This window comes from Sciurus carolinensis, chromosome 17 (genome assembly GCF_902686445.1).
Source record: "Sciurus carolinensis chromosome 17, mSciCar1.2, whole genome shotgun sequence".
In the NCBI taxonomy this organism is placed as follows: domain Eukaryota; kingdom Metazoa; phylum Chordata; class Mammalia; order Rodentia; family Sciuridae; genus Sciurus; species Sciurus carolinensis.
In genome coordinates this window covers 604378-628360 of record NC_062229.1, presented here as the reverse complement: position 1 = coordinate 628360, position 23983 = coordinate 604378, and the positions used below count along the sequence as shown (strand labels likewise).

Below are 23983 nucleotides of genomic sequence, written 5' to 3'. Positions count from 1 at the left end.
CGAGTTCTGTGGGGAGTGTCGGTGTGGGAGAGAGAACGTTCCGGAGACGGATGTGGCAAGTGTCAGGCTGCATAGTTCACCACGAGAAAAAGGGGGAAGAGTCCCTAAGGTGTCCGGGAAGGGCGGCGTAAGGGACAGTGAGCGAACTAAGCACAGCAGAAAGCCACAGGCTCCGTGCTCAGCGGACGCGCCGCCTGGGGTCATCTGCATGGACTCGGGCGAAGACCCTCCAAGGACTCAGACCTGCCGAGGTCCCGCGGGATCTGGAGCCCGAGACCTGCCACCTTGCACGGTGAACTTGTTGAAGGTCAAAAGCACCGCGCCCACTTCCCTCCGGAAGCAGATTTAAAGACCAAACAAAACTGTCGAAAGTTCAAAAACGTCAGCGTGAAGATGAGGCTCCGGGCCGCTGCTGAGTGGCAGTGGCTTAGCTGGACAGGCCAGGTTCCAGCCCGGCTGAGCGAGTGGCGGGAGCTCAGGGCCCACGGTTGTCCTTGATGGCTCTGCCTTCGTCAGACCCGCAGAACGCGACCCGCGGGTAATGAGGGCGCACCAGGCACCGCAGGTTAAGGATGCCAGGTGCTCCGGAGAGGGGAGGCTGAGCCTCCGGGGCTGTGGGGACTCCCTGAGTTTTCAAGTCAGTTCTCTGTAAGTCTAACGTGGTTCTTTTTACAATGTGCATTGACTGACTTTTTTTTATTTATTTATATTGTAAACAAATGGGGTACATGTTGTTCCTGTTGTACATGGAGTAACAGCACACCATTTGTGCAGTCATACATTCACATAGGGCAATGGTGTTTGATTCATTCTGTTATTTTTTCCTTCCCCCCACCCCTCCCACCCCTCTTTTCCCTCTATACAGTCCCTCCTTCCTCCATTCTTGCCACCCTCCTACCCCCCATTATGTGTCATCATCCGCTTATCAGTGAGATCATTCGTTCTTTGGTTTTTTGAGATTGGCTTATCTCACTTAGCTTGATATTCTCCAATTTCATCCATTTGCCTGCAAATGCCATAATTTTATTATTCATTATAGCTGAGTAATATTCCATTGTATATATATACCACAGTTTCTTTATCCATTCATCAATTGTAGGGCATCTAGGTTGGTTCCACAGTCTGGCTATTGTGAATTGAGCAGCTATGAACATTGATGTGGCTGTGTCTCTGTAGTATGCTGATTTTAAGTCCTTTGGGTATCTGGGGATTGAACCCAGGGATGCTCTTCCACTGAGCAACATCCCTAGCCCTTTTTATTTTTAAGTTGTGGAGGCTGGCCTCAACTTTGCGATCTCCTGCCTCAGCCTCCAGAGCTGCTGAGATCATAGGTGTGCACCATCATGCCCAACCATGAATGTTTTAAAGCAGAACTCTTTGAAAAAACTCCAGAGCACCAGACCCATGGTGCTCGAGTTGATCCAACTTGATCTGAGAAAGTTCATTTTTCTTGCTGAGAGCGTTTCTGCGACTCCTGCCGTGGCTGTCGGCCTGGGTGGTGCAGGTGGCCTGGCTCTTACCACAGACAGGACAGTTCCCATGGACCAAGACTGCAGAGAACCCACTGCCTTTGGTTTTGTGCTGCTGTTGGGGTCAACTGGGCTTCGGGCTTTGTAGCGGGGCAATGCCACCAAGGTCCCGGCTCCAGGGTCAGCTATTTTTTTTTTGGCATTAATTAGAAGTGGACCTGGGGGATCATGTAGCAAGTCTACACTAAACTCAGTGCCATTTACTGGCTCATTTATTGTGGTACTGGGTGTGGAACCCGGGCTTCCGGCATGCTAGGCAGGCCCTCTACAGAGCACTGAGTATTGTCCCCAGATTTTTTTTAATATAGCAAAAACTATTAAAGGAGAAAGGACAAGATACCCTCAAGGGAGAGGGTGGGTCCTCTGAGCGAGGACAGTGACCATCCCCAGCCCTTTTAAATTTTACTTTGAGACTGGGTCTGAGTTGGCCAGCGGGTCCTTGAACTCCACGCCCTGCTCAGCCTCCCAGGTCTGCAGGCGACAGGTGCACACCACCTGACTCACCTTACTGGCCAAAGATCTTTTTTTTTTTTCCTATTTCTATTTTTTTTAAGATGAATTTTGTTTTGTTTTGTTGTTCTTTGGTAGCAGAGATTGAACCCCAGGTACACTTAACCTCTGAGTCACAGCCCCAGCCCTTTTTATTTTTTATTGATTGATTTTCTGAAACAGGTCTCACCAGATTGCTGGGGGCCTCTCTAAGTTGCCGTAGCTGGCCTTGAACTTGTGGTCCTCCTGCCTCAGCCTCTGGAGCCACTGGGGTTCCTGTGTGGGCCACCGTGCCTGGCAAGATGATTTTTAATTGAAAGATTTTATTGAGATAATTGTAGATTCACACATACTTGCGAGAAATAAATAGCACGAAGGGTGTGAGGGTGATCCGGCTGTGACATCGACACCCCCAGGTGGTGACGGCTGGGCCCACCCCCACTCCAGGCTGCCAGTCTGCGGTGGAGGACCTGCCCCATAGGGGGCTCCGCTCGGCTGCAGGAGTGGCCAGGGCATTTCCAGTGGACACTGATGAATCCACCATTCTGTTCAGATTCCTCAGTGTGTGTGTGAGAGAGAGACAGAGAGAGAGAGGGAGAGGGAGGGGGGAGAGGGAGGGAGAGAGGGAGAGGGAGGGGGAGAGAGAGGGAGGGGGAGAGAGGGGGAGAGGGAGGGAGAGAGGAGAGGGAGGGGGAGAGAGAGAGGGAGGGGGAGGGAGGGGGAGAGGGAGGGAGAGAGGGAGAGGGAGGGAGGGAGAGGAGGGGGAGAGGCAGGGAGAGAGGGAGGGAGAGAGGGAGAGGGAGGGGGAGAGAGAGAGGGAGGGGGAGGGAGGGGGAGGAGAGGGAGGGGGAGAGGGAGGGAGAGAGAGGGAGAGGGAGGGGGAGAGAGAGGGAGGGGGAGAGAGGGGGAGAGGGAGGGAGAGAGGGAGAGGGAGGGGGAGAGAGAGAGAGAGAGGAGGGGGAGGGAGAGGGGGAGAGGGGGGGAGAGAGGGAGAGGGAGGGAGGGAGAGGGAGGGGGAGAGGCAGGGAGAGAGGGGAGGAGAGAGAGGAGAGGGAGGGAGAGAGAGAGGGAGGGGGAGGGAGGGGAGAGAGGGAGGGGAGAGGGAGGGAGAGAGAGGGAGAGGGGAGGGGAGAGAGAGGGAGTGAGAGGGAGAGGGGAAGGAGAGGGGAGAGAGGGAGGGGGAGGGAGAGGAAGAGGGAGGGGGAGAGGGAGGGGGGGAGGGGAGGGGGAGAGGGAGGGGGAGAGGGAGGGAGAGAGAGGGAGAGAGGGAGGGGGAGGGGAGAGGGAGAGACAGGGAGAGGGAGAGAGAGAGGGAGGGGGAGGGGGAGAGGAAGAGGGGAGAGAGAGGGGGAGAGGGAGAGGGAGAGAGAGGAGGGAGAGAGGGAGGGAGAGAAAGAGGGAGGGGGAGAGAGAGAGAGAGGGAGGGGGAAAGGGACAGGGAGGGGAGGGAGGGGGAGGGAGGAGAGAGGGAGAGAGATGGAGAAGGAGACAGAGTGGGGGTCCCTGCTTCCCTGCAGCAGGCTGGCACTCCCCACCGGGTGGGAGGTGGACCTCTGGCCACATGCAGGGCCGCCCCCAAGGCCCCTTTTCCTACAGCCCCTCCCCTAAGCCCTGGGACGGCTCTGCCCTTCCTGACGTGTCATCTCATCGCACCGTCCTGTCAACAGCCCCTAAAGGGTCATGGAGAACAGTATTCCTGCAACGTAGCCCCTAAGAAAAACGGAGAGAGGCGGGCTCAGGAGGAGGGAGGGGAGACTGGCCGGGAAGAGGCCCTGGGGAAAGGGGCGGACGCCGAATGCTGGGCCCCGAACCGTCCCCTTCCCCCTGGCTAATTAGGCCTCCACGGAACCAGGGCAAAGAGCCAGGGGCAGGATTCGGGGGCTCCCCCATCCGGACTCCTCTCTCCCCAGACCACACTGAGTCCAGCCTTTTGACAGCAGCCTCCTAAATCAGAGTGTTAACCCGGCCGCCCAGACTGCACGCACGCAGCTCCCGAGTCCGCCGCGCCCCGCGAGGCAGAATCCCGCCGGTGACGGAGGCCACGTTCCCCGTCTGGAAGGTGGGCCCACGGCGCCGTCCGCCAAGGAGCAAGGGCTCCCAACCCGTCCATGTGCGGTTTTGCGCACTGCGCGACTCCCGGGCACCGCGGGGCGCAGAACCTGGGGCAGAGGCTGACCTCCTGCCAGCCGCACCGCGTGCCTCCGTGCCTCCCGGCCACCCGTGGAGGGCAGAGGGCCCAGGGCCTGGGCAGCGCTCCCGCGGACCTTGGACCTCCCACTCGGCCGCCAGGCCCGCGCCCCCGTCGCGTCGCGCTTGGCGGTGATCGGACCAGCCACTGCGTCCTGCGCTCCGACGGACCAGTCGGGGTGGCTCGGAGGCCGGGTCTCCCGCACCCTCGGGGCGCGCAAGGGCAGGATGGGAGCCTAGGAGACCCAAGCAACTTCCCTCCTTCCTCAGTTTAGCCTCCGAACACAGGAAGAAACCTAACCGGGGCTGGAGTGGAGTGATTTCCCGAAGCTTCCACCCTTGTCGGTGTCCAAGACTGCAGGGCTCATGTTCTTTCTCTTTCCCTCCCTCTCTTCTTCCTTCCCTCCCTTCCTCCCTTCCCTCCTTCCCTCCTTCCCTCCCTTCCTTCCCTCTTTCCTTCCTTCACTCTCTCCCTCCTTCCCTCTCTCCCTCCCTCCCTTTCCTCCCTCCCTCCTTCCTTCCCTCCCTCCCTCCCTCCCTCCCTCCCTCCTTCCTTCCCTCCTTCCTTCCCTCCCTCCCTCCTTCCTTCCCTCCCTCCTTCCTTCCTCCCTCCCTCCCTCCTCCCTCCCTTCCTCCCTTCCCTCCCTCCCTCCCTCCCTCCTTTCTTTCCTCCTTCCTTCCCTCCCTCCTTCCCTCCCTCCTTCCCTCCTTCCTTCCCTCCCTCCTTCCCTCCTTCCCTCCCTCCCTCCTTCCTTCCCTCCCTCCCTTCCCTCTTTCCTTCCCTCCCTTCCCTCCTTCCTTCCCTCCTTCCTTCCCTCTCTCCCTCCCTCTTTCCTTCCCTCTTTCCTTCCCTCCCTCCCTCCCTCCCTTCCCTCTCTCCTTCCCTCCCTCCCTCCCTTCCCTCTTTCCTTCCCTCCTTCCTTCCCTCTTTCCTTCCTTCCCTCCCTTCCCTCTTTCCTTCCCTCCCTTCCCTCTTTCCTTCCCTCCCTTCCCTCTTTCCTTCCCTCCCTTCCCTCTTTCCTTCCCTCCTTCCTTCCCTCCTTCCTTCCCTCTCTCCCTCCCTCTTTCCTTCCCTCTTTCCTTCCCTCCCTCCCTCCCCTCCCTCCCCTCTCTCCTTCCTTCCCTCCCTCCCTTCCCTCCTTCCTTCCTTCCCTCCTTCCTTCCCTCCTTCCCTCCCTCCCTTCCCTCTTTCCTTCCCTCCCTTCCCTCCTTCCTTCCCTCTCTCCCTCCCTCCTTCCTTCCTTCCCTTCTTCCTATGCAGTGCTGAGAATCAAACCCAGTGCCTCACGGGCTGGCAGGTGCTCCACCACTGAGCTACATCGCGGCCCTCGTGTGACCTCCTGAGGCACAGGGTTGAACTCTCCAAGAAGAACAGTCCCGGAATTCTCAGCATGAGGCGGTGGGGCCTTTCCATCTCTTGGAGTTCTTATACCTAGAAATAGGAATCGCCCCAGAGGTTAGAAAACCCATGTATTCTTGTTGTCGGTTTATTTTCTAAAAACCACCATTGTGGGCTCAGGCGTGGGAGAGTCTCACAGATTGTTGCTGTTCTGACGCCCACAAACAGATGGAAATAAACACTCTACACAGGTCGTTTTTCAAGACACACAGTTAACATGCTGAAGACTTCCCCAGCCCCACCCCGCTGCAAAAACAAAAGTTGTGGTAGAAAGGCAGCGGGTCCTTTGTGGGACGTGTAGTGGTTGGCTACTGCCGCGTAGCAAATCGCTCCCAAGCTCAGGGACTCCCAAAAATAAACGTGTGCTTTGTCACTTCTGAGCATTGGGAAATCAGAAGGGCTTTGGCTGTGGCTGCAGCTCTGGATCTCCATGAGCCTGCGGTCGAGGGGCTCGGGGCTGTCACTTGCGGGCTGGGCTGCCTTCACGGTGGCCCCTTCTCCTGACTGTTGGTCTTCCTCAGCACTTGGAGGTTTCCACAGCTCTGCTTGCAATTCCTCCTGACGTGGTGGCCGGCTTCACCCAGGGTGATCAGGAGAGCGGGCAGAAAGCCACACCATAGTCACGGACTGTCTCTTCTGGTGTCCTACTGGTCCCACAGGTCAGCCCATTCGTGTGGAGGGAACTGCCCCAGGCCATGGACACCAGGAGGCGAGGCTGCTGGGCCATCTTGGAGGCTGCCCATGGCCGTGTGGTCACACAGGCTGATGCTGCATCGGGAAGAGTGAAGCAGTGGCCGATGGCGTGGGTGTCAGCACGCAGCCCCACGCCACTGGGTGCGGGCAAGTGTAGGAGGGCACGTGCCCCAGGCCCCTGCAGGTCTCCCCTGCCCGGGACTCTCCTGGAACTCTGCTCCTTCTGGGCTTGCTGAGCGGAGACCACGTCCTCGCTGCCTCAAGATGCTGAGGAGCAAAGCCAGGGCAGCCAGTGGGAGGAGGAGGAGGAGGAGTGGGAGGGGGAGGGCGGAGCCGCAGGCAGCCTAGGTCACCGCCCTTCTCAAGCCTTCCGCCCAAGGCCCAGCCCTGTCCGGAACCATCAGGGAGGGGGTTCTGTCCTTCAGAACCAAATGGTTATGACACAACTAGTAGACAAAGGGACACAGAGCGCTCTGTCCACACTCCAGAGCGTCCCTCGCCAGGGCGGGAGCCAGGTGACACGGCTGCAGTGCAGGTGGACTGAGGACCTCTTGCATAGCTTCGGAGGCTCTGTGAGTTGCTGTGTCCTGCGCTTTAAAGGTGGCGGGTGTCAGTTCCATCACTTGAAGGACCGTGAGCAGGTGCTCACGTCCACTCTCCCTTTCTGCTCGGCCCTCTCTCCCCACTGCCTCCTGGTGATTCCCCAGGGGCTCTTCAGACCCTCCCACGGTGCAGAGCCTTGACCCTGCCCAGGACTGGCCCACCCCGCGGCCCAAGCCCAGCTCCCCAGGCTCCCTGCACCTCTGTGGCTTCCCCCACCCTGACACGGCCCCTCCATTCTTGGACGCCCGCCTCTGTCCATCCTCCACTCCATTAAGCGCAGGAGGTCCATCTGCACACTCGGGCGCACAGACGCACCCAGGCGAGAGCCAGGGCAGAAGCAAGGATGCTGCTCCTGTTTGGGTTATTTTTTTGCAAGAAACTAAGTGTATGAAAATAGGTCAAAAAAACCCAGGGGACCCCGTGACCTCCCCAGAAATGGAGGGGCCTGGGGTCAGGGGGTGGTGCTTCCTGGGACGGAGTTGGAACAGGCCTGGGGACTGTTGGGGAGGGGCTTTGACCTTGGGGGCCACAGGCAGGTCTCTTGACAGGAGCTGTGCTGGCACCTGGCCTGCACGCAGGTGTCCAAGACGCTGCCTGGCCCCACCGCGCCCTGCAGGAGGTGTCCACCCACCTTTCCTCCCTGGGACCTTGGCAGGACCGCTCTGGGTTCCCGCTGCGCCTGCCGAGTGTGGGCACGGGGACGTGGTGCCACTCTGGGAACGTCCTTCTTCTCTCTCCTTCTTCTTCTTAATCCCTTTTTTCCGATCACAGAGGAAATGGGCTGCAGGAACTAGACTCGATGTCTGTCGGTATTTCAGCTCCTATTTCCAAGCCAGCACCGGTGTCTGGGTGGCAGCGTCCACCCACCCAGGCCTTGGCTCCCCAGTCATGACCACCCGGTGTCCCCAGGTGTCACCAGGCTCCTCTGGGGGCAGTCAGTCCTCCCCTGGAGGACAACCGCTCTGACAGATCAGGGCATTTTAAAGACGGAATGCAGTGTCACACAGTTCCCAACACTAATGGGGTTCCCAGCATCAGTGTCCTTTGGTGCGTGTTTCCATGGTGGCTGTCACACACACACACACACACACACACACATTGGGATTTGGGGACACTTTTTAAGGGTGGCACCTGCATAATAAGCCAGTTATTCTTCCCATGTTGAGTGCTGGGGTGGACGAGGGGACCTCGGAAGCTGAGCTTCACCCAGAGCCATGCTGCTGGCAGGCAGCCCGGGGGGGTCAGATGGGGAAACTGAGGCCTGGGCGTGCCTCTAAATACCAGGACTGGCGCCTGGCTCCTCTGACCACCAGGGCAGCCGCCCAGGACAGCCCAGGAGCCATCTGACCACCAGGGCAGCTGCCCCAGGACAGCCCAGGAGCCATCTGACCACCAGGGCAGCTGCCCCAGGACAGCCCAGGAGCCATCTGACCACCAGGGCAGCTGCCCCAGGACAGCCCAGGAGCCACAGTCTGAGAACCGTGGCTTAAAGTACCCACAGGGGCCAGGGCCACGGTGTGCCCGGAGCAGACCCCTGCTACCCGGACCCCAGGCCCACCCGGGCCCCTGCCCCTGGACTCCAGGTCTCATGCTGCTGCGGGGGCACCTCGCCTGCTCTTGCTCTGGCTCCCTGCTCAGAGGCCAGCCCGAGGGACTCGTGTCTCTGATGGTCACAGGTGGGCCATCTTCCGCAGGTCAGGCTGGGACCTGTGTCCCCTCCCAGGTGGAGAGCAACAGATATCCAGAGACAAGGTGGACTGGGCACCTCGGGCTCAGAGGGCCCGTGCTTTCCGCAGCTTTTCCCAGCTTGGGATGAGGGACAGCACCTCTTTCCACTCTGCCAGCTCGACTCCTGAGGCCTGTGGCCCCGTGCTGGCCACGGCCCCTCTGGAATGGCGTCCTGCGGGTGCAGCCCGGCATGCCAGCCAGCGGGGTGCCAGTGTCCAGCCCGTGTGCTCCCTGGTGAGTCTGGCCGGACACCGGCATCTCGCTCACCGTCTTTCCACACCAACACCAGTGTCCTCACTGCCCACATATTAAGCCAGTGTCCCCAGGCACCTTCAGCAGATGGCAAGATGCCACCTTGGGCGCTAATTCTGCATTGGTGAAGAGTCTCGCTGTCTCTGCCACGAAGAGCACCCCGGATGGCTCCTGGGACCCCCAGAGAGAGCAGGCAGGGACTGGTGGAGTCGGTGCTCTCTGATGAAGGAGAGCAAGCCCATCGAAGTCAGGCTGAGTGTCACCCCACCCGACAAGGAGCCCCGTCCCCGCCCCCGCGTGCCCCCAGCTCTCCCAGGGACGCGCCTCAGCAGAGCAACAGGAGCAGAAGTGGAGGGAGTAGGAGGCCCCGGGCTGGCCCCGCTCCCAGTGGGTGAGCAGCAACCCCTGGCCCTGGCCGCTCAGCACCAGTTGGGCCTGCTGCCCACTGAAGCTGACCTGTGGGGCGAGGAGCACAGGTCAAGGTGGGGGGGTCCCCTGCCCCTTCCCCTCCCTGCCCTCTGGGAGGAGCCCGGGCCTAGGTCTTCGTGCCCACCCCCCACACCCTGAACGGGAAGGTCAGAAGCCAAGGTTTCCACGGTACAGATGGGGAAGCAGACTCAGATGGGGGCTCCCTGCCACGGCCCCCGGAGCACCCTGCAGCAGCCCCTCATTGAGCGTCGGTCTCCTGGCTTCCAGCATGGCCACTTGAGGAAGATCTTTTCTGACTATAGAAGCCAGCCCAGGGGCAGACAGGCTTGCCAGCGAGCTCTGCAGCCCAGGGGATGCCGGGGGGACTTTCTACTGTGAAGGTAAACAGTGACAAGGAGCAGTGTTGTCAGAGCTGCCGTGGAGCTTCATGCTCGGGTTCTCAGGAACCCAGGGCCCTCAGGGACACAAGGCCCACAGGGACACAGGGCCCTCAGGGACCCAGGGCCCGCAGGAACCCAGGGGCCACAGGAACACAGGGTCCTCAGGGACCCAGGGCCCTCAGGGACACAGGGCGCTCAGGAACACAGGGCCCACAGGGACACAGGGCCCTGAGGAACCCAGGGTCCACAGGAACCCAGGGCCCTCAGGGACACAGGGCCCACAGGAACACAGGGCCCTCAGGAACCCAGGGCCCTCAAGAGCCCAGGGCCCTCAGGGACACAGGGTCCTCAGAGACACAGGGCCCACAGGAACACAGGGCCCTCAGGGACACAGGGTCCACAGGAACACAGGGCCCACAGGAACACAGGGCCCTCAGGAATCCAGGACCCTCAGGGATACAGGGCCCTCAGGCACCCAGGGCCCTCAGGAGCCCAGGGCCCTCAGGGACACAGGGCCCACAGGAACACAGGGCCCTCAGGGACACAGGGCCCACAGGAACACAGGGCCCTCAGGAACCCAGGGCCCTCAGGAGCCCAGGGCCCTCAGGGACACAGGGTCCTCAGAGACACAGGGCCCACAGGAACACAGGGCCCTCAGGGACACAGGGTCCACAGGAACACAGGGCCCACAGGAACACAGGGCCCTCAGGCACCCAGGGCCCTCAGGAGCCCAGGGCCCTCAGGGACACAGGGCCCACAGGAACACAGGGCCCTCAGGGACACAGGACCTGCAGGAATCCAGGGCCCTCAGGCACCCAGGGCCCTCAGGAGCCCAGGGCCCTCAGGGACACAGGGTCCTCAGGAATCCAGGGCCCTCAGGCACCCAGGGCCCTCAGGAGCCCAGGGCCCTCAGGGACACAGGGCCCTCAGGAACCCAGGGCCCTCAGGAGCACAGGGCCCACAGGGACACAGGGCCCTCAGGGACACAGGGCCCTCAGGGACACAGGGCCTGCAGGAACACAGGGCCCGCAGGAGCACAGGGCCCTCAGGGACATAGGGCCCTCAGGGACATAGGGCCCACAGGGACACAGAGCCCTCAGGAGCACAGGGCCCTCAGGGACATAGGGCCCTCAGGGACACAGGGCCCTCAGGGACACAGGGCCTGCAGGAACACAGGGCCCTCAGGGACATAGGGCCCTCAGGGACACAGGGCCTGCAGGAACACAGGGCCCGCAGGAGCACAGGGCCCTCAGGGACATAGGGCCCTCAGGAATCCAGGGCCCTCAGGCACCCAGGGCCCTCAGGAGCCCAGGGCCCTCAGGGACACAGGGCCCTCAGGAACCCAGGGCCCTCAGGAGCACAGGGCCCTCAGGGACACAGGGCCCTCAGGGACACAGGGCCCTCAGGGACACAGGGCCTGCAGGAACACAGGGCCCGCAGGAGCACAGGGCCCTCAGGGACATAGGGCCCTCAGGGACATAGGGCCCACAGGGACACAGAGCCCTCAGGAGCACAGGGCCCTCAGGGACATAGGGCCCTCAGGGACACAGGGCCCTCAGGGACACAGGGCCTGCAGGAACACAGGGCCCTCAGGGACATAGGGCCCACAGGGACACAGAGCCCTCAGGAGCACAGGGCCCTCAGGGACATAGGGCCCTCAGGGACACAGGGCCCTCAGGGACACAGGGCCTGCAGGAACACAGGGCCCTCAGGGACATAGGGCCCTCAGGGACACAGGGCCTGCAGGAACACAGGGCCCTCAGGAGCACAGGGCCCTCAGGAACCCAGGGCCCTCAGGCACCCAGGGCCCTCAGGGACACAGGGCCCTCAGGGACATAGGGCCCACAGGGACACAGAGCCCTCAGGAGCACAGGGCCCTCAGGGACACAGGGCCCACAGGAACCCAGGGCCCTCAGGGACACAGGGCCCTCAGGGACATAGGACCCACAGGGACACAGAGCCCTCAGGAGCACAGGGCCCTCAGGGACATAGGGCCCTCAGGGACACAGGGCCTGCAGGAACCCAGGGCCCTCAGGAACCCAGGGCCCTCAGGAATCCAGGGCCCTCAGGCACCCAGGGCCCTAAGGAACCCAGGGCCCACAGGAGCACAGGGCCCACAGGAACCCAGGGCCCACAGGGACACAGGGCCCACAGGAACACAGGGCCCACAGGAGCACAGGGCCCACAGGGACACAGGGCCCACAGGAGCACAGGGCCCACAGGAACCCAGGGCCCACAGGGACACAGGGCCCACAGGAACACAGGGCCCTCAGGGACACAGGGCCCTCAGGAATTGCTACAGTCACCCAGGGAAACAACCCATGAGCTTCCCATGAAATGATACTGTGAGCCACAGAGACCACCGAGCATGGCCTCCTACTGTTCCTAACTGGGCTTCATTGTTTTGTGTTGCTGAGGACGGCCCAGGGTGGCCTGCATGCTGGGCCAGCCTTGAGCCCTGGGCAGCACCTCCAGCCCCTTCATACTCAGGAGCCAGTACTTCTTGTGTTTTGCAGGGGCCGAATATTTCCTGGGACCCCTCAGCTGGTGCCAAGAAGCCCTGGTCCCCACCTGCCAAGCCCTGCTCACCTGCACTGCTGAACAGCAGCAGCAGGGCCCGCGAGGACCCCAGGAAGCGCAGCAGGCAGAGGCCGGGCACGGCGGGCGGCTGGGGTGCAGGCGAGGCCCCCTCCTGCAGACAGAGCGTCAAGGCGCCGGCCCCACCTCCGGGCCTCCCCGCCGCCTGCCAGCCTCCCTCACCTCTCGCAGGCGACGCTGCATGTAGCAGGCAAAGAGCCGCAGGACCGCCAGCTTGGCACCCAGCACGCTCAGCGCGTCCCTTGCAGCGAACGTTTCCAGCCTCGCGCGCGCAGGCAGGTAGCAGATGTGGCTGTGGCCGGGGAGGGGCCTCAGTCCCTGCTCCTGTGCCTACGCGACTTCCCACCTGTGCCGGCCTCCCGGATGGCGCTCTGAAGACAGCTCTGCCCGCCACGCCATCACCCCAGCCCTGCCCTCTCCAGTGTCCTCGTGGCGTGCCACCCCCCAGGGCCACCGTCACTGCCTGCCTGCTGGTCCACCTTCCTGCTGGTCCCTGCGTCACTGGGGCCAGAAAGATCATGCTGAAGAGCGAGCTGGGGTTCCATCCCCAGCACCAAAAAAGCAGGTCAGCTCCCTCCCTGGGCCTGACAGTGGCCTGGGAGGCCTGGCGGCACCGCCCACTCCGGTCACTCTCCTGGCCTGCAGCCTGCCCCACCTGCCCCGGGGGGCCTGGCGCACCTGCTCCTTGTCCTGCAGTCTCCCCTGAACTCACTGTGGCAGACACTCCTTCGCGCTCTGTCTACTGCCAGTCACCCGCCTCCCCAGCTGCCCCACCTGGGCAACTTCTCGCAGAGGCTCCACCTGAATGCAGCCTGCTCACGTGCTGAGCCCCGAGCCCACCGGGCGGTAAGCCCATGCACAGGAGAGGACCGGCTGGTCCCCAGGGAAAGGAGCCCCCGAGACGTACCTTCCTGGGGGGCGCAGGGCCATGTGGGTGCCGTCCCGAAACAGGACACCGCTGCCCCCATCTGACAGCTGGTAGCCAAAGCCATACTTGCTGGAATAATCCACCCACTTGGGAGCCCAGAGGATGGGCCACTGCTCCCCGGGGTTCCTGTGTGGCTGGGCACACAGGTGAGGTGTGCTGAGCTGGGGGGACGGTGGGGGGCCTGAGCGGGGTCAGCTGCTTCACACAGGGGCTGGAAAGAGGTTCGGGGGCTTTAACGGTGGGCCAGTAAGCAGAGGAGATGGCCAGCTCAGCGCACATGCCTGTCATCCCAGTGACTCGGAGGCTGCGGCACAAGGGTGACCCGTTTGAAGCCAGCCTCAACAACTTAGCAAGACTGTCTCAAAATAAAAACAAAAAGGGGTGGGGTATGGCTCAGTGGGAGAGCATCCCTGGGTTCAATCCCCAGCACCAAAGTAAATAAGAAAAAAAAAATGTTGAAAGAAGTTCAAGGACTGGTCTCCTGATCCTCACCACTCAGAGGGAGAATCTGGGGCCACGAGAGCCTTCTGGAAACGAGTGATTCTTAATCACTTGCCATCTATAAAGCACCAAAAGGTGTTTATTTTATTAAAACAATTTTGCATTTGAAAATTAATCACCCACCATGGGAGCAGTGGCTTAGCGTTCGCCTCTCGCTCGACCAGGCAATCAGACACTTCGGAGTAGCTTGTGAAGGATTTTGAACGTTCTCAATACAAAGAAATGCTCAGTGCCTGAGGTGACGGACCTGCCATTCCTCTGATCTGCCCCCCCGCCCCCCGTGCTGTGCGGAAATGCCACACTGGGGCTGTGAATGTGGCCAGGCGGTAGGCGTCCACCCAGCACACACCAGGCCCTGGTTCCATCCCCACAGCAGAACAAAGAAAAAGGAAGAAATCCCACACTGGACCCCATAAATGTGCACAAGTACTACGTGCCAATTAAAAATAAAAATATGAAAGTAAATGAATTGTCAACTGAAAAAATGTTGCTCACTTCCAAGTGGGATCCTGGATTGGATCCTGGGATAGAAAAAAGGACAGTAGAGGAAAAACCAATGACATCTAAATACAGAGTGAACTGGCTACTCAGGAGGCAGAGGCAGGAGGCTGGCTGGAGCCCAGGAGGCTGGGGCCAGCCCAGGTGACAGCTACATGGATACAGTGGGGCGCTTGGTTCCCAGCCACCCTGCGCAGCATTGCAGCTGGGACCCCGCATCCCCGCAGGGAGCAAAGCTGGGAGGGCTGAGGAGGCTCCGCTTATCTCTGTGACTTTCTCTAAATCTCAATTTTTACTGTTTATTAAAATCATTAGAAATATAAAACTTGGCTCTGCCGCTTAGGGCCTCTGCAGTTCCATCCTCTTTGCACACAGCTGCGGAAGCTGGAAAGAGCAGAGGCAGGTGGGCACCGCCCGGGCTGGGGCTGGGTCCTCCCCAAGCAGGCGGCAGGCCGCGGAGGGTGGGGGTGCGGCGGGGTTTGGGGAGGACAGGGTCCCGTCTCCTGGGCAGTGGTGGATGGACACCGGGCTCGGAGCTGGTGGAGGTCGGGAGTCGGTCTCCTCCTGGGGCCTGAGGCCTGACGGGGTAAAAGCATCTGAGACTGGCAACCCTGAAAGGAGAAGCTGCCCCCAGGCCCTCCCCAGAAGGGCTGGACTCGGAGGCTAGGACTCGCTGGAAGTCACCCCACCCTGAGGCCTGCCCCGTCCACCCTCCGTCCCCAGGGGGCCCTGAAATGGAGAGGCCCTGGATGGGGACCCTGGCCCTAAGTCAGCTCGTGCTGGGTAGATGGGGCGGGGCGGCTCCTGCCCATAGGCCAGCGTCCAGGCAGAGCTGCAGGCTCCTGATGGCAGCTGCCACCTCCATCTCTGGGCTCTCCTGCGGCCCTGGGGAGTCAGAGCTTTGTGGGGACAGCCAGCCTGGGCCCCTTCCAGACTCCCGCGTCCAGCATGGTCTCAGCTCTAACCCAGAAGGCCAGCGTCCCATGTTTCAGGTGTGCAACCAGGAAAAGGGCTCTGACCGGGCAGGAGAAGTGGGTGCCCAGCCTACAGATGCTCACCTGCCAGCTGCCCCGGAGGGTCCCTTGTGTAAGCAAGTGGACACGGGCCTGGGGACAGTGAGCCCCTTTCTCAGACCGGGAGGCCTTTGAAGGGAGTGGCAGAGCTGAGGGGGCCCTGGCCTCCCCAGACCCCTCCCAGCCACTGGCTCAGCACCCACAGGAACTGGGTTCCTCAGGGAGCATCTCACAGGCACACAGTAGGCACTCAACAACTACCATGCTGTGAACCAGGGGGTGGAACAGGGCCCCAGGAAGAGCCCCAGCGTGGGAGAGAGTTGGACACAGACGGGCCCCAGCCCAAAGGGTCAGGACTAGACGGAGGGGCCCAGCCTGGGGACCCCGAGGGGCCCAGGGGAGCCAGCATGGAGCAGGGCCTTCAGGGCTGGGTGCCCCCCCATGCCCCCACCTCACCTGGCCACCGCAGTCCGAGGAGTCAGGTTCCGGCCCCTCTTCTCCGGGGCCTGAGGCCTCTTTGGGGGTGAAGGGGCCTGAGGGAGCACAAGGCTTTGGGGCAGAGCCAGCCGGGGCAGAGGGGAGGCACCCGCATGCAGAGGTGGGAGGCAGGGCCAGCCCGGGCAGAGGGGAGGCACCCACGTGCAGAGGTGGGAGGCAGGGCAGGCAAGAGCCAGCGCGGGGGACGTGGGCAGGGGCGGCAGGTCAGGCACTCACAGGGTGGTCCACACTGGGTCAACAGCAGCTGGCCCATTTTCCGGCAGAGCCTGCCCAGAGGTTGCGGGAAGGTGAAGAGCGGGGGGCTGTGGCAGGAGTGGGGTGGCAGCCGCTCTGGAGTGAAGCCCTGCAGAGAGGGCCAGCAGGTCAGGCCCACACAGGCTGCCCATCCCGCACCCGGTCACCTGGAGCAGGCCTCCCCGAATGGGGCCGAGCACCTCAGGCCCCCTGTGCCCACCTGTGTGAAGAAGTCATCCTGCAGGAGATGGTCCAAGGAGGGCCGCTCAGCTGGGTCAGGCGCCAGGAGGCGGGCAATGAGGCGGCGGGCATGGGGCGACAGGTCAGCAGGCTCTGGATAGCGGCCCTCACGGATATTCTGGTACATCTCCGACAGGGATGCCGCCACGAAAGGTGGGGTGCCGGTCAGCACTGTGTACCTGGGCAGGTGGGCAGGAGCGAGGGCGCCGTGCATCCAAGCCCCCTCAAGCCGCATGCACACGGCCCTCCCCAGCCGCACCCCACTCTAACACACTCCCCACCTGAGCTACGTCCACTTGCCCGCCCACCCCTGTGCAGGTTGCTCCGGGGATGTTGTGTTCCACCTGCCAGCACCTGGCACACCTGCACACACCTTTCCAACCCCAGCCTGTGCGCAGACATCACGCGCCCTGATCTCCTCTGCCACCCCTCACCACACCTGTCCGCACCTCTGTGCACATTCACTCCACCCTCAACGAACCTGTGCACACATGTCCCAGTGGTCCCTGCACACTCAAATGATGGCAGGTGCCTGTCCCTCATGCCCACAACTCCACACTCCTCCCCTGTCTCCACTGAGCCTTCCCTGTACCTGCCTTACACCTGACCTTGCCCACCTGTGCATGCTCCCACCTACCCACTACCTGGTCCTGCCTGGGCAGTGCTGCCCACCTGCCCCACTCACATGATGCAGCCCAGGGCCCAGATGTCTGACAGGAAGGAGTGTCCCTTCCTGGACACCACCTCCGGGGCCAGGAGGCTCGGAGTCCCGCACAGCACCCTGGGAGGGAGTGACAAGGATGGGAAGGCTGGGGCCCATGCCAGCTTGGGGCCTCTCTCACCTGCCACAGGGCCTCCGGGCCTCCCACTCTCACCTGTGGCAGTGGCCACCTGGCCCCACCCTGGCGGCCAGTCCCAGGTCTCCGATTTTCACCTCCATGTTCTTGTTAAGGAAGAGATTACCTGCCCGCGGAGAGGATGCGGGGCATGAGGGCAGAAGGCAGAGGGCAGAGTCCCCAGTTGCCGGGCTCCTCCCGCTCGCCCCGCCCGCCCCCGCCCCCGCCCCCGCCCCCGCCCCCGCCCCCGCCCCCAGTTGCCCGGCTCCTCCCCGCCCGCTCCGCCCCCGCCCCCAGCTGCCGGGCTCCTCCTCGCTCGCCCCGCCCCCGCTCCCGCCCCCAGTTGCCCGGCTCCTCCCCGCCCGCCCCGCCCCGCCCCCAGTTGCCGGGCTCCTCCCCGCTCGCCCCGCTCCCGCCCCCGCCCCCAGTTGCCCGGCTCCTCCCCGCCCGCCCCGCCCCGCCCCCAGTTGCCGGGCTCCTCCCCGCTCGCCCCGCCCCTGCCCCCGCCCCCAGTTGCCTGGCTCCTCCCCGCCCGCTCCGCCCCCGTCCCCAGCTGCCCGGCTCCTCCTCGCACTCACTGAGCTTCAGGTCTCTGTGCACGATGCTCCGCTGATGGAGGTAGCGCAGGCCGCTGATGGAGCCCCTCAGGTAGTAGCGCACCTCCGGCTCCGTCAGGGTCTGCCGCACCTTCAGCACGTGGGCCAATGACTGCAGGTGGCCGGCAAGCAGCACACGGCCCCCCACGGGTACGGTTAGGTGGCCAGTAAGTTCAAGGGGCCCAAGAAGGCAAAGGGAAGTCCAACTTGGCCTAGGCCGGCATAGCTGATGATGGGACTGGCACAGGCGAGCACACGTGCACTTGAGAGAGCTCCGGAGCAAGTGGGATCAGGCAAGTTCACAGGGGCCCAGATGGCCACGGAGAGCTTGACAAGGGCTTGATGACCAGAGGCCAGCACCGGGGCACCCAGGTGAGTACAGGGATACTGAAGTGGACCAAGCGGGCTTACAGGGGTCAATGAAGGTTGAACCAAGTTCAGCTGGGCCAAGGTGGGCACGGCTACATGCAGGAGGAGTTCCGGTAAGCACAGGAGCATGCAGGTGAGCATGGGGGGTGTGGGTCCAAGTGGGCCAAGTAGACACAACTCAGCTCAGATGAGCACTGTGACCACGATGAGCAGGCAAGAGCCTGACAGCCACAGCGCGCACTGAACACAGGTGGACACAGGGAGTAAAGGATGGACATGCTGGCCATATGTGGGCACAGGAGCATGCTGGCTGGACAGGGCACAGCAGTAGGCATGACGAGGGCACGGGTGGAACAGATGGACATGGTGGGCAGCCCTGCCCTCCCCCAGCACCTGTCGGCTGCAGTATTCCAGCACCATGTACACGTGGTCTCGGTCAGAGAAGTGTCCGTGGAAGGCCACAATGTTGCGGTGCCGCAGGCGGCTGTGCAGGGCGATCTCACGCTCCACCTGCGGGCACAGCCCCGCCTGCATGGGTCTGCAGGTGTGCTGAAGCTCCCAGCCCCCAGCATCGGCCTGCCCCACCCAGGGTGGAAGAGGCCTCCCGCAGTCACGCTGCTGGGTGGGGACCCTACCTTCCCTCTGGAGGGAAGCCTCCCCGCACCGCCGCGCGGCACCACCTTGAGAGCGAACACTGCACTGGTGGACATGTCTGTCAGCTTGTAGCAGCGGCTGAAGGCGCCCTGTGAGAGAGGGGTCAGCCTCTCACTGGACAGGAGCACCCAAGTATTGCCACGCTGGTCACACCTGTGCAAACCGCAGTGCCCGTGGAGACACAGGGCTGCGGGGGATCTGGTGTGGCCAGGGCTCTTCACACACACACACACATACTGGAGACAAAAGGGCACACAGCTCACACCTGTACACATGACACATGGACATCCACAAAGGCAGAGAACCACAACACACAGACACCCCCAGTGTAGGATGCCTGTAACCCAGACCACAAGACAGCACCCGCACCCACAACACATGAACACAAAATGACCAGACCCAGCACAACACATGGAGGAACACACACCCGGCCTAGACACAGCCCACAGACCACAGTAAGTATCTGGACACACAACATACAGGCACACAAGCACAACCCATGAACATGCACAACAGTACAGAGACAAAACACCCAGATACACAGACACATCCAGACCAGATGCCTACAACCCACAGGACACGATAGAGAAGCTGGACACACAATGCAACATCCCAACATACAATACATAAATGCACAACACTTGGACACAACACATAAACACATAACTCAACACCCAGACTCAATACAACCCCAAGACATCCAGCACACACAGACACACAAACATAATACATGGACCCACAAGACCTGTCCACACAAACACAGCATATGGATGAACCACACAGACCCGTCGGAAAGGCACCCAGACGCACACCCACACCCTGAACACAACGCAGACACGCCAGTGCAGGCGGCCACACGATCCGCACTCCACGACAGTACCTCGCAGCCCCGGACGCCCAGCCCACGCAAGCGCCGCGCAGGACACCAGACTCACAGGGACGCGCGCCACACGCAGAGACAGGGCTGGGCGCAGGACCCGCAAGGCGCGCCACACACCTTGAGCCGGCGATGGCGCGCTTTCTCCCCGCCCCGCCTTACCCAGGCCAGGACCCCCAACCCCTCGCCGCGGACTCGGGGGTGGGGCTCCCACCTTGCCGATCAGCTTCCCGCGCCGGTAGACGCGCCCCGAGGCGGGGTCGCGCAAGAAGGCGGCCACCGGCTGGTGGCTCCTGCACCGCCGCCTCAGCCCGGGCTCCATCTGCTCCGGCACAGCGCAGCCAGGTTGCACCCAGAGCAGCGCCGCGCTCGGGGCTCCTCTTACCGGCCGGGTCGGGGAAGGGGCGGGGCGGGGCGGGGCGGGGCGGGGCGGGGCGGGGCGGGGCGGGGCCGGGCCAGGCGCTCCCAGCTCCGCCATCGGCCGAGCGGCAGCTGCCTGGGGAGCCCGGCGCGCGTGCGGGGGGGGCGGGCTGGGGAAGTTCTTGCCATCCGGCAGCGCCCGCGCCCTGCGTGGCCCTGCACCTCCCGGCACTCTGGGGACGGTTACAGAACCCATTTCACAGGGCAGAAAACTGAGGCTTGGGGGCCTCCCAGGGAAGGCAGGTGCCAGAGCTGGCCGAGCGGGGCTCTTCCCAAAGTGTGCTTGAGGCCTGAGTCCAGTGGTCGGCAATGTGTCTGTGGTCCGACGGCCCACGTGACACTGGCTTGATCACTTGGGGCACCGGGGAGCCCCACCAGGATTAAGAGCAGGAGAGAGCTGCCAGGCCAGGGTAGTGAGACTCTGCAGGGGCTGAAGGAGACAGGACGGGGCAGGACACCGCTGGCGGGCTGTGTCACCTATGAGGCTGTGTCACCTCAGCATTGAGAGAGATGTGAACAGGCCCTGTGCACTGGGCAGCCAAGCAGGGGTGTCTCTGGAATGGCCAGAGGAGGGTGAGTTGGGCAGCAGAGAGGGCCCAGCCCTGGCCCCTGGCCTTTCCTGGGCACCACCGAGTCACCCTCATAGCCTTCTGCAACCAGGGCCTGCCGAGGATTTCCAGGTAAACACCCGAGCTCCAGGCTGCTCAGGCCACTTAGCGGACCAGGAGAGAGCAGTGGCCCTGGACCCAGGCCGCTGCCCTGGACTCCCTGGTATTAATCCCCAAACGTTACATAACACACCAGTGGGGAGGGGTTAGCAGGGCTCCCTGTGGCTGGAATCAGGCCTTGGAATTTTCCAGAGACCAGATTTCAGAAGTAGCCTGGCCACTCCACGGGGGATAAGCAATACCCTCTAAATGGCCGCCCATCCACCTGGTGTGTCAAATGGCAGCATCCAGGCTGCGAGAGACCCCAGGACTCAATATGTTTGACGGAGCAAGATTCATCCACCTTTGCAGGGTTCTGGTATCTGTGCCAGGGTGGAGGACTCTGGGCCCAGTCGGGGACCAGCTGGCTTCGGCCAGGAGGCCAGGTGCCCTGCCAGTGAGAAGCAATGTAGCTCAGGGGCATGTGGGTCTGAGCCATCATGACACTGGCGCCCTCAGGCCAGTTCCTTCTCCAAGAATACCTTCATTAAGTTAACCCAGTATGTGCTAAGCACCTACTGTGTGCAGACCCTGCTGCCCAAGATAGACCCTGCAGTGACATCTGTGGAGATCTGGAAGGAGGTGGTCCGGGACTTAACAGGTGCAGGAGTGGGTGGGAAGGCTGCATAGGGATCACAGGGCACCAGGCTCTCTCTGGAAGTGGCTGGTCCCTGAGTTAGGTGCTGTTCTTAGCCCCAAGGGACAGACCAGAAACCCCAGCTCAGAAAGGCTTGTTTGAGCCCAAATCACCCGCTGCAAGTTGCCAAACCTTGCCCAGAGTCTAGGTTGCAGTGGATCCAGAGCCCCTGCCCCCACATTTCTGTCCCTTCAGGCCCCCTGCCCCAGCGGCCCAGGCAGCAATGCCAGGCAGAGTCCTTGCACTGGGCTGAGTTGGTGGAAATCCAGACATTTCCTGGGGGAAGAAACGAGAGTTCCTGGCCCAGAGCCCCACAGCCTGCCCGTCAGCTGATGCGTGGCGCAGGCCAGCTCTCCACTCCCGGGTTGCCTCTGGGGTTCTCTGGCTGCGGTTCTGCCTTGGAGCTGGGGATGTATCCTGGTCCCAGCCTGGACCCTCTGAGCAGGGACCTCCTCCCTGTCTCCTTGACAGCTGCTCCAGCCCCGAGCTCTCTGCCCACCCCAGCCTGCTGGGGGCTCTCTGGGGACAGCTAGGAGGAATCCCCGGCACAACCTTGGCTCTCCCCAGAGGCCCCTTGCGGGATGTTAGGGATGGGGACCGGTAGTGGGTCCTAGTGGCTATGCAGCATCCTGTCCTGAATGCGCCCGTGCTCAGAACAATGAGCCTCACTGGAGCTCACTCAAGGAGTAAAGGAAGCAGGGGGCATCAGACCCAGGGCTGGGTGGGTGTTCCTGAGAGCACCAGTCCCCGGAGCCCTGGAAATGGGGTACATGCCCCTGCATGTCTGGAGAAGACAGGGCCACAGGTTTCAGAACCACAGAGGGAAACTGGCATGTTCAGATTCACTTCTTGAAATCCACCCTGGAGAGTGAAGTAAACTTTGTAATTAAATGAAAAGCACAGACACTCGCTGCAGCATTACCCACGCAGCCGGGAGGTGCAGGCAGCCCGTGGCCATCAGTGGGTGAGTGGATACACCGTGCGGCCCATCCCTGTAACAGAGTCACCGCTCCACCCCAGGGGCCAGGCTCTGACACACAGTGCTCAGAGGCATGCGCCAGACACAGGATACAGGCCGTAGAGGCCACCACAGGAGGCCCCTGGAGTGGTCCGATCTGCAGAGACAGGAAGCAGCACGGTGGGGGCCAGGGAGCGGGTGTCCTGGGGAACCGAGCGGTATGTGGAAGATGGAAAGTTCTGGAGATGCTGCTCGGCCCTGTGACTGGGCTTCACGCCTCTGAAGCCTGCACTAAAAAAGGTGAGGATGGTACATTTTATGCTATGTATTTTTTGCCACAATAAAAAAAATGAAAAACGGATATTTCACACTACCCTGAGCCCAACCCGGGGGCTTCCTGCACCCTTGTCACACAGGGAACAGGCAGGCCCAGCCTGTGAGCTTCTCTGCCAGGGCCAGGCAGCTTCGGGGCTCCCTGCGCCCGCTGCCTGGTGCAGGTAGAGCTCGCCTGGTACCCCTGCCTGTGCCCCCACTCCAGGGTGCAGGCCCAGGTTCCCTCCGGGCTGTTCTCTCCCTGACCTGAGATAACTTCAGACTCAGCAGATTTCTCAGGAGAAGCTCCGGGAAGCTTTTCTCAAAATACCTACGGCAGGTGGAGGGGTGGCTGAGAAGGCAGGGTGCAGGGTTCCCAGAAGCCTCTGGGCTCAGCTCACGGGGCTGGCACGGGGCCTGGGTTGGTGGTGGCCCAAGCCTCCCAGCCCCCTCCTGGGAGCTGCCAGGGCGGGAGCATCCAGGGATGTGACTCGCCCAGATCCCAGTCCCCTTTGGCCTCCTGGAGTCCTGCGTGCCTGGACTCGGGAGCCCTCAGCCCCTGCAGGAAGGTCCCTGGGGACCAGCAGTCCAGCAGCAGGGGAGGTAGGAGGGGCCCCACCTGCGCCAGGCTCCAGAACCCCAGGACCAGCACCATGCTGCGGAGACCTGGCCCAGCGTGGGTGGGGCGGACCAAGCCTGGCTCGCCTCTGCTTCCCAGTGACACCCTCCTCCCTCTTCCTCCTGTCCGTTCTTCCCCATCTTTGGTGCTAAATCTTCCCAGTCCTCCATAAACCTCCTTTTTCTCCCTGGGGCCCCGGCTGCCTTTCCCTCCCTCACTCCCCTCACCCACATCGTCCACGAATGGTGGACTAGCATCTTCGTTTTGCCTGGAGGAAGTCTGAAGTCAGCTACTGGTGGTCCTCCCCATTGCAGCCCTGGGTCTCCCACGCACGGCAGAGCCTGAAGCAAGGTTTGGTGACCAGGGACCCTATGAGAACTAACTGCCAGAGGCAAAGGAGGGGACTGTCCACCCTCTGCTACCCGCAGTGGGCTGGGCTTCCCCCTGGGATGTAAACTGTCCAGTGTCTGGCTCCACATGGCTGAGAAGCTCATGCAGGAGGTCCGTACTCAGTGCCTGCTTGGAGGGACGGAGGGGGCCCTGCTGTCCCTCTGACAGCTCCAGGCTCGCTGTGGGTCCTCACCCCAGCCTCATCCCCCACAGGGCCTTGGCACACACTCCTCACAAATCTTCGCCTTGGCATGTCTTAAGACCCAGCAGGCAGCGGCCACCTTGGCTCAGGTGGCCACTGCACCCTTCCCTTGCCCTGATAGACACCTTGACTCCACTGTAACCTGAAACGTACCCTATTTCTGTGCTGGTTGGTTTCCTGCCCCACTAGATTGGGAGCTCCACCAGC

At 62.2% G+C, this 23983-nt stretch overlaps 1 protein-coding gene across 1 annotated transcript; it reads right to left on the bottom strand.

Annotated features, from left to right (window-relative positions):
• Window positions 1-11946: 11946 nt before the first annotated feature.
• On the bottom strand, window positions 11947-19946 carry Plk5 (polo like kinase 5 (inactive)). The gene is made up of 13 exons (XM_047531747.1): window positions 19746-19946; window positions 18636-18743; window positions 18394-18510; window positions 17614-17743; window positions 17075-17162; window positions 16885-16980; window positions 16180-16378; window positions 15942-16068; window positions 15679-15760; window positions 14510-14792; window positions 13195-13376; window positions 12450-12579; window positions 11947-12381 (listed from the first exon to the last, which is right to left on the bottom strand). The coding sequence occupies exons 1-13, from the start codon at window positions 19851-19853 to the stop codon at window positions 11992-11994; spliced, it is 2040 nt and encodes a 679-aa protein (XP_047387703.1). The 5' UTR covers window positions 19854-19946; the 3' UTR covers window positions 11947-11991.
• Window positions 19947-23983: the final 4037 nt, after the last annotated feature.